Raw genomic sequence first — 15,244 nt, forward strand, 5'->3', positions numbered from 1 at the left:
GCAAGAGTGAAGTCGTCTTCTAAGGTAGCTCCATGCTCAGCAATAAGCCTGCACGGTGACAAAGGTCCTTCCGTCCCTGCCCAGCGAGGCACAGCGTGCATCAACTACTCATGGTAAGAACTCGTCTAAGCAAAGCTTCGCTGAAAGGATCCTATCTCAAAACCTAGAAGAGCTGGTCCAAGAGGATACAGTAATTTTAAAGCTAAGCACTAAGCACTAACTTCCAGTCTCTTCTCTCCTCTGGGAGCATCATGTTGGCTGCTTGAATCTCTGTTAGATGTAGCAGTTGCCCATTCATTGCCCCGAGTTCTATATCGGTTTTACACTATGGCAGGATAAAAATCAAGCCTTTATCTCCTGGTTCCAGCCAAAGGACCTGGCACACAGCCAGACTGTAGTTGGAAAGTAAGTAACCTCTGTTAGTAAAACTCGTACAGCTGCCAACACACTGCTGACATTTAACAAGTAACAGATATGAACAAGAAGGGAAGCAGCCAACGAAGCAGCCTTGGATTTCCATCCCATCAGACAGCAGCAGCAAAAGACCCATCGCAGACCTTTCCCAGGATAGAGTAATAGACCAAACGTCTCCAGTTTTCTCCCAGCCCAAGGGCTGATGAGCTTAACTGAAGCCAATAATTTTCCCAAGCCATCTTCCAAGAAGTTTCATACTAGAGGTGATATCCAAGCACAGGGCTATTCCTGTGTGCATTTGCAAGAACAACTTCTATCATGGGAATTAAAATAATAATAATAATAATAATAATAATAATAATAATAATAAAAACAACAACAACAACTAATCACAGACTTCAAATTGTTTACCCACTTCATACAGTGAATTTCTGTTCAGTGCTTCCCACAAACATCTTCCAATTTATCTACTTGTGTGAACTTTACAAGCTCTATCTTTTTTACGCTCATCTTCTCCAAGTTTGTAAACTATAGGTGGGGTCCCCAAAGGCAAAAAGAACTGAACATCCATAACATCTTCACCATTAGCCTTTCAAAGCTCCTTTCAGTATCAATGGTTTCAATCAGTGAGCCGAAAAACACATCTTGGTCTTCCTCCCTGCAGCGCTGACCACCAGCATGTGAAGACTCAGCATCACTGCTCATCAGTGCGGTTGTGACTAACTGCACAGAATGGCAATTGGAAATACTAACATATTTTAAGTCACTTAGGCCAATGCAGGTTTCTAAGGAAATTGTCCGTAACAGACAAACCCGGATTTGTGGTATTGGAAGAAAAACAATTTGTATCTTTAAATGTATAAATTAATGGACATTAATCTGGGAACAAGTGAAAACTATGCTACTCAATGTAGCACAAAAGATTGGAAATACAACTAATCAATTCTCAGAAAGTCTCCAGAAGCCTCACTGCTCTTGCTCCTACACTGGCCTTGGCCAGGTAAAGAATAAACTAAGATTATGGACCTGATACTCTTATTACTTACAGTAAAGTCAGTTAGCATTGCAGATCCAGAACTAAAGCCAAATGAGATTGTAGTAATTTGCTTCTAAAAACAGCTACAGAGGACAGATACCAAAACCACTACCAAGCACACTTCAACACAGAGTAAAGCACAGTAAAGGAAAAACATGGGAGGTTTCCACAATAAAAATGTTCCTAACTGTGCTTTAATGTGCATGTTAATCTCAACTGATATAAATGTCTTTCTTGCCCAACAAGCATATTGTAACAAATCAGTGCTTCCACCCCGTAGGACATAGTGTCACAATCTGGACTTAAATCCCTGGTAAGACTTGTTAATTCATCCAGAATTTCACTCACTTTAAAAAATATATATAAATAAAAGAATTAAAACACTTCACAAGCATTATATTAGTATACTGAATGAAAAAAAAGAAATCCAAGTGACTTGTTCTGTACCTGGTACTCAGCTTGGACAGTTCAATGCAATACTGTTCAATTTTCTCACTTCAACAGTTTTGACAAACTGATGGAAGACTTGCTACATGTTACCAATCAGTGTCAACACATTAAATACTTTGTCACAGTCCCACTGCTTCAGCTGTGCCTCTGCATGTATACAATCACATCATACACAGGAATACAACTGCGCCTTGCAACTGCTTTGATGTATTTAGTTACAAATAAATATAAATATTGGGCAGTGTTGAAAACCTATCCAAACAAACTTCCCTAAAGATCTCTAACCTCAAGTGCTTCACGGCACACTAAAAAAATGCCATATGTATTTCAGGAAAGTAACTAAGACTATTTCCAAAACATAAAAATGAAATTAAGCGACAATCAAGTAAGACCAGCAGTACAGGGAACCAGTTAGGCAGCAAAGCTCTTAGGAGCTCTTGCAGGCAGACGTGAGATGAGAGAAATGAGGATGCTCATCTTACCTTGGAATAAAAATGCTTTGCTGGCATTGTGTAGTCCCAACACTTGTGTCACCCCAAGGGTTGTATTCACAAGATCCAGTTCTGTGATTACATCAATTTGTAAGTCAGGATCCATTCCAAATCCTACAGCTGTTGGAGGCACAGAGAAAGAGAGACACAGCGTTAGATCAATTTTTATTTCAAATCAGGTAATGAAAAGAAGGGAGGAGAGTATCTAGTGCAGACATTTCTAGTACCTTCACACTCACACATTGTATACAGTAATTACTTATACGACAGCACCTCTGCTGCAGAAAAGATAGATATTCTTTTCCAGTTCTTTCAATTAAACTGTTTTCTTTCCACAGATCTTGCTACACACAAGTTAAAACATTCTGAAACTGATACATTAATCCAGTATCTTCATAAGGCTACAGAGTAATAAATAAATAAAAGCATAACCACCTATGCAAAAAGATGAAAGAGATTTGCAGCATTCACCTATTGGCTACACGATTTCCAGGGAGACGTGAGGACTGAAAATTCTTCTCACATTTCAGACCTTGCTCTGACTAACAGATCCTGGTCTAAACATAATCTGTTTTCCCAACCGGTCAAAATGACCCAGGGGGAAATACGCTAGCAGGGCAAAGGATGCCACCCAGTAATCCAAGAGCCCTGGGTGACTCGCGGAACTGATTTTTCTTTGGAAGCGCACCTCTGTATTTCAGCACAGCCGGTGCCTGTGCAGTGTGCCAAAACCTACCGACAAATAGCAGACATTCGTTCACCTGAACCAGCAGGAGCACCTGCTGGAGGAGCACAAATCTAAACCTAAAATTTAGAAATGGTTTATGCCCGGGAAAAGACTGGGCACTCCTTGAACTAGTAGGGACCTCATGGGATTGACAAGAGACACACACACATTCAAGCAGTTTGAAGTTGTTCTGTTCAAAAGTTCAGGGCAACTCGACGGTTATGGCACACCAAGTTAATTAAACATATCTCCTTTCTCTAGGAATTATGATGGGAATAGACCAGCCGGACCACCACGTCTCTCTCAACGTGGCATAAGATATGTGCCTGAGATACAGGTCAAATATCTCCGGTGGGATGCAAGCACCTTCCTAAGGAAATTTTTCACTGACAGGCTCCAAGAATGAAATCCTGACAGAGCTGAAGTCAATGGTAAAAGTCCCACTAACTTCCACGGAGCAAGGACATGACCTGTAAAGCACGTCCAGACTGACTGCCACTGAGTGGACTTCACATTCAGATCTAAACTGATTCATTTGTTATTCCAGGACCATGCTTCTGGATCAGTTAAGCAGCAAATAGTCTAGTTTTATTCTTGGAGAGGCTCAAAGAAACTACTGAGATGTACAGAATGAACAAGAAGTTACGCATTCTACACATAAATCATCTGTACCACAGCACTTTTGCCTTTCCTTTACTCAAGTATTAAAACTTGTTGGAATAATGTGTTGTGCTAATGCAGAGGATACTACTGCATAAGGAGCAGAGTAGTAAAAAAATACTGAAAAGACAACTTTAGGAGGTCTCTAGCAACCTTACCCTACAATGATAATTAAGATCTAGAGGCACTTGGCAGAACTAAAGCTCAAAGAGTGCTGACATATCCAAGTGAATACACATATAATGCCTTTATAAGGATGTGGGCATAAATGCCTTTTTGTAGAAAACTAACATTACAGAACATAAACCAAGATAAACTTCTTCAAAAGTAAAAACTCAGATAATCAGCAGCACCATCAGGCTTTTAGTATCATCTTTGACTTCACCTGCCCTAGACACTCATGCACTGAAGGACCACAACTGATGCTGTGCACACTGACAGACCAGCTGAGCAACACGAGAAAATTCATCTACCTCTTGATTCCCAGTCACAGCAACTCTTCCAGTGCAGGGGCTGCAACCTACAAACTACAGACACAAACACACACACATATATATATATAGGGAGAGGCCTTGCTGGGGGAAAAAAAACCCCAAACAATCAAAAACAAAACAATAAAAGCACAAATAAAAGCAAAGATTGCTTTGGAAGACGAACAAGAGGACTTACTCTTTCTTCTAAGGTTTTTATTCAGATGAAATGCAGCACAGTGTAAATTGTGTGAACTTATCTATTAAAAAGATAGTATCTGCTGTCCCTGCCAAGAATGGTGATACTGTTCCTCATTTGAAAGAGGTTAGATCTATCCAGATCAGCAAAAACCTGCTAATATGAAGGAAGGTCAAGTAGTGACTAAAATTTGCTCAACTCAAAGGACAAACTATGTCCAGTAAGACAAATCCCGACCCCATAAAAGTCAGTGAAAGCTCTGCCACAGACATCAACAGGATGAGGAGAGAAACCACATCTAGCAAGTATAGGCACTCCCATAAATCACAGTAGCTCCACTGCTTTATTAAAGCTGTTTATTCCAGCCTGAACACCCAAGGCTCAACATGTATAGATCACCGCAGCTCCACAGGCTTCGATTTACGCCAGTGAAGGATCTTGTGTGACAACTTCAGTGTGCCCCATTCCAGCCTTTAAAATGCTTTCAAAACCAGAGACTATTCCTAATGTCACAGCAACTGTTTAGCAAGAGCACACGCTGCTTTAAATACCTAGTCCTTCTCCTGTGCTGTCTCTTGGAGCTGCAGCAGGCACTCAAAAGCCTGGTTAATAATTAATAAACAACAAATCAGCAGCTTTGGTATGATAACCAAGTTTCCTTTTCCCTTGTGGTCTCAGAGTCTATCAGAAAGATACCACAGGCATATCAACCGCACTTGCATCTAGTATTTTACGCCGTCTCTCTTCAGTGGAACAAGAGGCTGGAAATGGCATTTCTTTCTGAAGTAAAAATTAACCATCAACCCATCTGCTCTCACTGGAGAACAGTGCAAAGCTTGGGCCCGATCCTGACTGACTTTGCTTTTAATTCCTATTTAAAGTAATTGGGCCGTTCCCCTTAAATCAGTGGCTCGCACAAGCAAAACTCCAAATGGTTCAGTCAGGTGGGTGGGAACAGAAATCATCTCAGGACTTGGTGGATTTGGCCCAATGTGAACTGAAGGCACTACAGCAGATTAGAGGATTAAGCAATATAATTATGAATGATGCCACTAGGAAATCCCTAAAAAGAAATTAATTCTGCCTTACAGTTCTGACAGCTTGTATTCTCTGCTTACGCCTTTATCACCTACACCCCAGCACCAGCAACCATGTCACACTCCATCTAGCTAACGTGCAGCTATGCAACGAATGCAGCACATTTATAATTTCCTCAACATGTGCAATGTCTTATTTGGGGACGGGAAAAAACTTTCAGTAAAAGCACACTCGACACAACTAAGTCATTCCCACGTACCCATGTGCAATCATTCAAATGGTAAAGAGTAGGCTCTGGCAGAGGCATTTTGCTCTTTCACAGCTTCAGCGGCAATTGTTGCACACAAAGAACTTTCCAAGTGGCTTCACAATTCCAGGTAGTGGAGTTTCGGGTCCCACTGACCATTTCCAATATTTCTGTGTGCGATATTAGTAGTAACACCACTACAAAACAGACAGGTGGTATTTTCCTCCAGCTATTTTTATGTCACACCTCTCAAGATCTACAGATTTTGAGGAGGTAATAATTACCATAAGAATAATTGTAATTTTAAAACATGGACTCCTTTACACTTCTGATAATTGTGCTGCGTAATTCCCCTAGGGAATAGCTACGAGCACCATCGAGAAACGTTCCCCCTCACGAGCTCCACTAAGGCAGAGCGTTACCCGGGGCAAGAGGACAGAGAACAAAGCCTCCACAAGGAACAAGAAACGCTACTTAGGTCGCGCAACGCCGCAGAAACAAGGCAGCGGGCACAGCCCCGGCAGGAATAACGCGCTCGCAGCCGTTAACGCGGCTTCCCCGCTACCGCGGGCAGCACCGCGCAGCGCCCGGCCGGACCCCGGCGCGGCCACCCCGCTCCACCCGCGCCCCGTACCCGCGGGGCGCAGCGCACACGCCGCTTCCCGAAAACTTTCCCTCGCTCGTCCCCCGGGGGGCCCCGCTGGGGACATGCAGGCTGTGCCCCGCGGAGACCAGCGCAGCGAGGGACGCCCAGCCCCGCCGCGGTGCCTCCCCGCTCCGCCCGGGTACAACCCGCCGCCTCGCAAAGTTTCCGCCCGCCGTCAACGCACGCCGGGCGGCTCCCCCAGCCTTCGCTTTTCCTCCCGGGGAGGCGGCAGGAGCGGACACCGGCCCTGCAGCCCCAGCCCCTCACCTGCGCCGGCGGCGGCCGCACACGCCCAGAGGAGCAGGAGGAGACCCATCGGCGCGGCCAGGGCGGCGGCGCCCGCCTCCCTCCCCGGCAGCTGCTGCGGAGCCGCGCCGAGCCCAGCGGAGCCCAGCGCAGCCTCCGACGCGCGGAGCGGCTCCGGCAGGCGGCGGCGGCTCCGCCCGCTGCCCAGGCGCGGCCCCGACGCCCCCGCAGCGGGGGCTCCCCGCCCGCCCCCCGCCGTGACGCGCGGCCCCCCCCGGGCCTCGCCAGCGCCGCCGCCCGGTCACGGCCACCGAGCGGCCCCCGGAGCAGGGAGAGCGAAGCGGCCGCCCCCTCTCCCCAAACGGTTCCTGCCCTTCTACCCCCCAAAAGACGAATTCCCTGGGGACACGCGGTCCCCGCTGAGGGGCAGGTCCCACAGCCGCGGGTGCGATCACCCAGCTCTGCAGGGGGCTATGCGCACTTTCACCTCCTGCTCCGGGCATAAAAATAGTAAGACTCGACCCTTATTAACTATTTAGTCTTAGTAATAATTTATGCCTGGAATGAATAAACAAAAAGAAGTTCTAAGATATAATAGGGAAATCTGGACTGTTCGTGGGCTTCTCACACGTCCTTGCTCAAGTCAACTGCTGCTCTTTCATGGCTCTAAAGTGTAAAATGGAGCTAAAGTATTTAAAAATACTTGTGAGGCATCTGAGAATCTGCTCTGATGGCTGTTTTAAAACCTGTCTTTAACTATTTCTTCCCTCCAGCCTCTAATTTGCTTCAATCCTTGGCAAGAAACATGGCATCGATTACATGCAATGACTCTCCCTTAGAACACACCTGATTTAAATTTGAAGTAGAGATTATAGGCCCCAGCTGAAGCTCCCATCCCACTGAACAGGAGCAGAGTGAGATTTCCAGCAGGTTTAGCTTTGCTACAGTTCAAATGAAACCATTTCAGCTGTAAAGCCAGAGGAATCTCCTCTCTGCTGCCTCCCCTCATCATGTTATGGTTTGCTTCTACATCACACAAATTCCAGCCATCTTAAATGTAAAGTAATAAACTGTACATTTGGATAAAGTTTGGATGACACAAAAAAATCATGCCCATCTTAGGGGGTAGTTGCATTTGCATGCCTTTACATTAGCAAGAGCAAAGGGTATAACTTGGTTGCCTAATTACTTAATTAGTAAGATAACTGGCAACAGCTGCTCCTGGCTGCAAGTGAGCTAATGCAATGCACTCCAGGAAGTCTCTAGGGTGGTCATTTCAAAAGCATCTCAGTAATTTATTGCCAGTGTATCAAAATAGCTTTTACTCAAATACAACTTTGTATATTCTTACTTTTGTTTAGGGTGCTGTGTCATTAGCACCTCTCTTACCCATGGGGCGTGGGGAGAAGTATATAGATGATATACAAGTGTATGTGTGTAAACATAAATATGTTATATGTCCATAGCAACAAGAAGAAAAGGTAGTGGTACGTCAGCAGGTGAAGACACACCCTTCTATCCCATCCTGATAAAATCATTTTTCTGCATAGTATTTACTAGAGTTAAGAGATTTATTTCTGTGAAATAGGTCTATACATCTAAATTAAGCTATGTTTGTGCTTATCTGATAAAAAAAACAGGGTCTATCTGTACACAAAACTGAATCTAATTCAACTCAAGTTTTCCAATTTTCCACTTGGTGCAGAGTCTTTAGCGGATATCCAGTTTAAACTGGTCATAGATATATTCTTGAACAGATCGCTTATTAGCTTAACATAAATCTGGATTAAATGCTATTTTAAAAATTACTCTGGGTACATACAAAAATTTGCACTGAGTTATCAGGTTTCAAGCACAACTTCAAGTACATCCTGAACAGTCTCATGGGTAAAAAACACCCTAATCATTCCTGACTCGCTCTTCTGTTGATCAGAAACATCCAAAAGCCCACAGGTACTACAATAAGTAACAAAAGCAACTTGGTAGGAAGCTCTCTGAGCAGAGCTGGTCCAATAAACATGGGTCCTTCTATAGTCCAGCACTGTCCCCAAATGATCACACATCGGGAGAGCATTAGTAACCTTACAAGAATTTCCATCTGTTCATTTTGGAAAAGGATAGGAAAAGCAGATAGACAAAAAAAAATAACAATCAGATGCTCCCAGCCAACACTATTCTTATGCCTCCTCTAATGGCAACAAATCATCTTCCCTTATCGCCAAAAAATCTGATATTCTGATATGATCTTGTTGGAAGTCTAAATAGCTGAAAGGCATGACATTCAGCTAAGAATTAAAATGGTGTTCCTGAACATTCATAGCAATTAAAAAAAATCATGTCTGGTGGCACTTTCGCAAGAGTGAAGTGTTAGTCCTGGCAAGCTAGCTGGATTTCAGCTCAGATTATATTCCTGTGAAAGATTGCTCTTGCACTCTCAGTTGGACATTGAATGCTTCTTGATTTTGACTTTAATTATTGTGATGTTGCTAACTGCATGGTGTTAAACTCTTAGTCCTGTCAGCTGCAAAGCTTGTGGCATTTTTTTAGTTTGATGAAGTATTTTTGACTAGGCCCAGTATCTCTTCAGAGCAGTTGTAAGTTTGTTTGCTTTCCTTGGATGAAAGGCAATTAGAAGTACTAAGTATTACTTTAAGCACAACTGAATGTGTGGACTCAGTTGCAAATACATAAAATTAAAATAATAATAAAGAAACATAGCTCATGGGATAGAAAACGTCCTCAGTTTCTCCTGAAAAGCCTGGCTCTAAAGAGATGTTTGTGGTCCATGTGGGCAAAGTTTTCTTTGTGGCCAGGAGAGGGCAGGAATTAACAGCAGCACTTAAACACACTAAGAAAAAGAGCAGATGTAACGGGAGGGGGTGAAATCTCTATGCCATACCTGTCCTACCAACAGATAAATAGTTGCAAAGGACTAGATCGTAAGTCCAACAGCCTAAAAGTATCCACATTAAGATTTATAATTACATAAATAAGTAATAAATGCACCACAATGAGGCCTTAGAGAGAGAAATCACTTGTCTACTTTTGCACTCAGCCATGGAGCAATACTTAATGTTTTGGGTTTTTTTAATTCCCAAGTGCATGGTTAAATAATGTTTGAAAACTACAAAGTCTAAATTAAACTTTTCAACTGATTAATTAGTATAACATGTGCCTTTCAATCTCCACCCTGACCATAAGAATTTCGGTATCCAAAAGCATAAAATTATTTCGAACTAAGTGCATCTGCTAGTGCTGCAATAGATGTGCCTGTCTTATGGTAATTTAAGTGACATACATTGCTTTAAAGCACGGCCTGAGTGAATCCATAGAACCAAGTTAAAAGGACATGGGTTTTTATCTGTTCCCACGAGTTTAAAGATTTAAAGCAGCAGTGCCTAATGCCGACAGCGAATGACTTTCTCTTACTCCCCCAATCAATGCGTTTTATCATTGCCTCACATTGGTTGACTCTGGAGATTTGACAAATGCCACGTGCCTCAGTTTTCCCTCCTGAAAAGGGGACTAGTGACACTTACCTGCCTCTCGGGACTCTTACGATGCTCGCTGGTAACTTCAGACTTCTCCAAGATGAAAACTGCTTTATGCATGCAAAAAATTCCTGTAGCCTTCCGTCGCTGGGTCCTGCCATCTCCTTCATCTGCATATACACATCGCAGAGAAATGCAAGTTTACAGACAGAATAAAGTACTATTTTGGGGGGGAACTGATTGCCAGAGCTCTGAAACAGTCCTGCCACACAGCTATTGAGCTGGCTGCAGGATTAAGCCCTCACCTAGAATCCCTGTCACCTTGGCACCACGCTAGTTAAAATTTCTTGTGATACCTACGTTTGATGCCACATCGTGATCAGACATCACACTTCAGCTGCTGTGTTTGGGGAAAGCTCGGCAAAGCTCATATCTGCCAGCAGCGAAGCAGGTTGGATCGGGACCATTTCCAGAGCAGGGTGCTGGGAAGGGAGGAACCTGCTTCCCACATCAGTCTTGTGGAATTCAGCTTTAAAGGTGCAATAAGATCCTCACACTCTCCTGCTTCAGTTCCTCCTCCCTTACACCTCTCGTTTTCATCTCCAGCTGATATGAACCTCTGTTGCTTTTAACAGCTCAACAACCTTTGGGATCATTGAATCGACAGGATAAGAAGGATTTGAGCAATTCTAGGTGGTGCTTTGATAAGTAATCAATTATTCCACCAGCTACAGAGCACTCAAATAGTTAAGAATCCAGCCATTTAATTGATACTTGTTTCTGCAACTGTGCAATATCTCCATTTCCCAAGAGGGCTGTTTCCAGTTGCTGCTCAAGGTTTCTAACAATCAAACGGATCAATTCTGCAGATACCTTAAGGCTGCGTGTTAAGTAAGAATGATGTTTGTGGTGTATATTGGGTAGGGAAGGAAGTGGTGGGGAAAGAGAAATTCCAGTCACCAGAAAATGTCAATGTATTTTCTGTTTTAAACACTGGACGTTTATTTAGAGTCTTTAGAGCCCATACATTATTGAATAATTTCAATTTATCACATCCAAATATAATAGGCAAATATATAATACAATAAATTGCATTTGTACACATAAATAGAAAATTTGAGGTAGGGCCTCAAGAATAATGATTTCTTAAATTAATAACATACAGCATTATAATATGCACTACATGAGTTATACATGATGCATCCTTTGTAACATAATATATCTTCTCCACATATAGCTAATGAAAAAATTATAATGACCTGGTTAGGGTACAAATCTTTATCCATAGGCAGCAGTACCCCATAGAATGCCTGTAAATATATATATATATATTTATATATGACATTACGCAAGTAATTAAGATTTAACCCATCAGCGATGGGTCTGTAATAAAGTGCCATAGGACACAGGGCGCAAATTCTCAGCTGGTGTAAATTGTCACAGCTCCAAACGAAGCTGTGACAATTTATACCAGCTAAGCATCTACCTTACAAGGTAATACTACATAATATAAATGACAGATAACAACATGTTTTAGTCGATCAATAATTTTCCTAACAATGGAATGTAGCTATAAGGCAAATGGTTACCTGAAGATGTATTTAAACATTATGGGCAAATAATAATATTGCAAGCAATAATGTCCACCTCGGTTCGCACATTATGCTAAACCCGCCAGGAAAAACCTCTCTTTGGCAACAGGCTGCCTGAGGGTGACAAAGGCAGAAACCCCAAATACCCCCACCCTCCCACCTTGAGTCAGCAACACGAGTCCCTTGGGAATGTCAAGCTCTGACCATTTTACAGACATCTTGTTTAACTACAAACTGAGAAACAAGTGTCTCTTACAGAGTTAACAGCAAAACAAAAGCACTGTCTGGGATGCCAGGTGCCAAAGCTCATAGCCCCAATGAGCCTTCCTTTGATTGCAAGAAGTGGAGCTGCAGAACAGAAAACCAAGAGGAAACCAAGGTCTGCCAGAAATAAGCAATGGCTCCATCACAGGCAACAAGAAATCATGGCCACCCATACAACTATACATATAGACAGAAACACCAAAGGTAATTAAAACAAACCAGGCGCCAGAATTTCATGGTAAGAGCCACACATTGCATCAGAGGCAATGATCTTCAGTGCTGAGGCACATCTAACGTGGTCAGTGGAGCAGAACCTAATCAAAAGACTACTTGGACCCAACTGAAACATCGTATAAAGACAATCCAAGTCTTTCTCAGTCAAAGGTCATTTTGTTAAACCCTTCTTTGTGAAACAACGTGCTGCCATGTCTAGCTGAAACACAGGTTTTGAACGTTGCATAGGAAGACCCCAAAGAATTTGAAGATGGCAAGCATTTGCATTAGGTATAATCTTTAATGCATACAATAATGCATTTCAGCTCATCCAGAAATTCAATTTTGTTTCAAAGAAAAAATATGCAACATAAGAAATTTCACCAAATTTGAACATTTTTTACTCACAAGATAGATAGATCTGCAAGTACATACATCACATTTTTACTAATATGGCTTTTTCCCCTCCTTTTTTTAAGATCTTAATTGGTATTTAATTAGTTACTAAATTTATTTTTAGAAAATTATCAAAGTACATGCAAACTTTTCCTAGAATATGGTAAATGAAGTGCATTCCCAAACTTCAAATTACTTCTCATTTAAAGAGGACACTGCTGGTTAATTTAATCTCAACACTCAGATTTGGCCAGTAAAATACTTTTAAAATGCTGACGTGAAAGAACTCTGCTTTTCACACACTATGAAAACATCATATCTTCTATGATTTTTGTATTCATTTCTCCCCTCTCTCCAAATGTTTTTGCAAGCTTAGTAATGGAGATCAAAGCAGAAGACAAATATCGGCTAGAACAAAATCATTATCCTCTGTTTTCTGAGTTTCAAAGTCAAGCCTAATCCTGCACTAATGACTTAGCAGGCACAGGAACAACATCTAAATTAAAAGCATGCAGATTAATTACAGAAATCATGGAAAGCAATTCAATTTTTCATATGCATTCTGGTTTGGTAATCCAAGCCATAGGAAGATATCATAACCTAGCAGTATTCCTCCAAATGATATCTCTTTTATACTTAAGGTAGAGAGTAGCTGACATCCTTACACGAGGTAATTTTATTGCAATTAGTTAATCCCTGTCCCAATGCATGTCCTGAGACAAGTTAGTGAGTGAAAAGGATTCAGAGCTGTTAAGCCATTGGAGTGTTTTCTTTTTTCTAAAAGAGGAACAAACGTATAGATTTTTATTTTAATCACAATAGTAGTGAAAACAAACTGGCCTGGACTCCAAAAATCAAAACAAGATGCTAACTAGTATTGGTGAAGAGAGGCCTAAAGCTATTTATCCTGACAAAAATACCCAATATTCCCGCTAGAGATGCTGATTTAGGTTCCTTTCTTCACCCCTCAGCCCCACATAGACGTAGGGGCCACATTTCCAGCTCATCTTTATGAACCTTCATCCTACCAAACAGACCATGGCATCTCAAACCTGCCTCTGCTAGGAAAATAAAAGCCAGGAGTAAGAATAGCAACCCCCTTTGTAAAAGAGCAGGTGAAGCTGAAACAAGGGGGCTCAGCTTTAAGGCAGAGAAGCTCACGGTCCCATCGCGCTGCCGAGCGAGACGGGGACCGACAGAGCCCGCAGAGTGGGAATTTTTCACAAAACGTTGCAAAATCTGCCGTGGCTTCGCTCGGTGACAACCCCCAATGGCGCTTCGCTTGTCCCACGTGAGGATTAAAGGTCTCCAGCAGTGCCTAGAACTGGCAACACTAATTGCCCCGTGAAAGAGGAAGTTCAGCAAAATGATTAATATATTTAATATACATATATATATACACACACACAGAGAAAATAATTTTGTGGAAGAGTTACATTAAGGTTTAGGTTTGGTTTCCGTTAATGGGATGAAACGACACATCTACTGATCTACAGACACACGTTAACTGAAGATTTACCTGAGACCCTGTATTATGAAGACAGACAGACAGAAGAATGGGATAGAAACAGTCCCCTGAAAGGAAAGAACATTTACTGGCTACTACAGTAGTGTGTGTGGGGAGGGAAAAAACAGGCTAAACTACTCTACACTTACCATCTCTACACTGATTGATAACATATTTATAGGGACATAAAACATCACTAGCACACACTACGTGAACACTGATCACTGTTAAAAAATATCATATATGTATGTATAGGATATAACAAGATAGTAAAGGTTACAGTTTTGCCAATTATTGAAGATATATTTTTCTCCCTCATTCTAGTGCATTTACAATAAATTGGGCTAATTTTCTATTCAGGTAAATAAATATACTCTTTAAAAGCTCTATTTTTATTCTGCCCAATAGGTAACAAAACTATTTAAATCTAACATTTATATCACAACTTATATCTGATTTCTAAAATGTAATGATTTAGAATGTCCTATTGTTATGCGATGTTATAATGGCCATCTACTATCATCTCCTCTCCCCCCAACCCTTACAGTTTGTATATCTAATATTGCATCCATGTGGATGACTGTAGCAGTTAATTGTTGGGGGTTTTGGTTTTCTATTTAATGAAAATGTTTTAAATGAAAAAAAAAACACAATTATGTACATTTCAGAGAGAATACTGCTTTGAAGAATTTACGTGCTATATATATAATATATAGACAAGTGGGGTTCTGCTGTTTCCCCGTTGGTTGAAAGAGAAGAATACATCATCTAAAGTTTATATAAAGATGATTATAGGAGAATGAATGGGGAGTCATAAAGTTGAACAGCACATCTAACTTCTAATAACTGTTGTCCGGTGGTAACTAGACTACACTTTCCACTGTAAGAATACAAAGTTAGGCACAAATTATATGATGGCTTCTTGAGATACTGTAAACAAAAGCAGAGAAGCAAGGAAAACTATGTTCAGAGTATTAGAGTGAGTATAACCACAGGTGTACTTAGTGTGGAGCAAGGCTTCAGACACTTTAGATTTAAATGACAGATTTCAAATTAGCAAAAGAAACGTATGACAGTACTTTAAACAGCGATGCCCATGCACGTACTCAGTCTGGCACCATTTCCAAACCACTTCCAGACTCAAATGCAGTTTAGTC

At 41.7% G+C, this 15,244-nt stretch overlaps 1 protein-coding gene across 4 annotated transcripts in view; it reads right to left on the bottom strand.

Annotated features, from left to right (window-relative positions):
• The window catches only part of NELL1 (neural EGFL like 1), a 275,157-nt gene extending 268,283 nt beyond the window's left edge, over positions 1–6,874 (bottom strand). For all 4 annotated transcript variants that reach the window (XM_065065504.1, XM_065065502.1, XM_065065501.1 and 1 more), the window contains exons 1-2: positions 6,646–6,874; positions 2,383–2,511 (exon numbers count right to left, since the gene is read on the bottom strand). In XM_065065504.1, coding sequence (XP_064921576.1) covers positions 2,383–2,511; positions 6,646–6,694 — 178 coding nt within the window. In that variant the 5' untranslated portion in view covers positions 6,695–6,874. The remainder of the gene's footprint in view (positions 1–2,382; positions 2,512–6,645) is intronic.
• Between the last annotated feature and the right edge of the window lie 8,370 nt (positions 6,875–15,244).

Source organism: Columba livia, chromosome 5 (genome assembly GCF_036013475.1).
Source record: "Columba livia isolate bColLiv1 breed racing homer chromosome 5, bColLiv1.pat.W.v2, whole genome shotgun sequence".
In the NCBI taxonomy this organism is placed as follows: Eukaryota; Metazoa; Chordata; class Aves; order Columbiformes; family Columbidae; genus Columba; species Columba livia.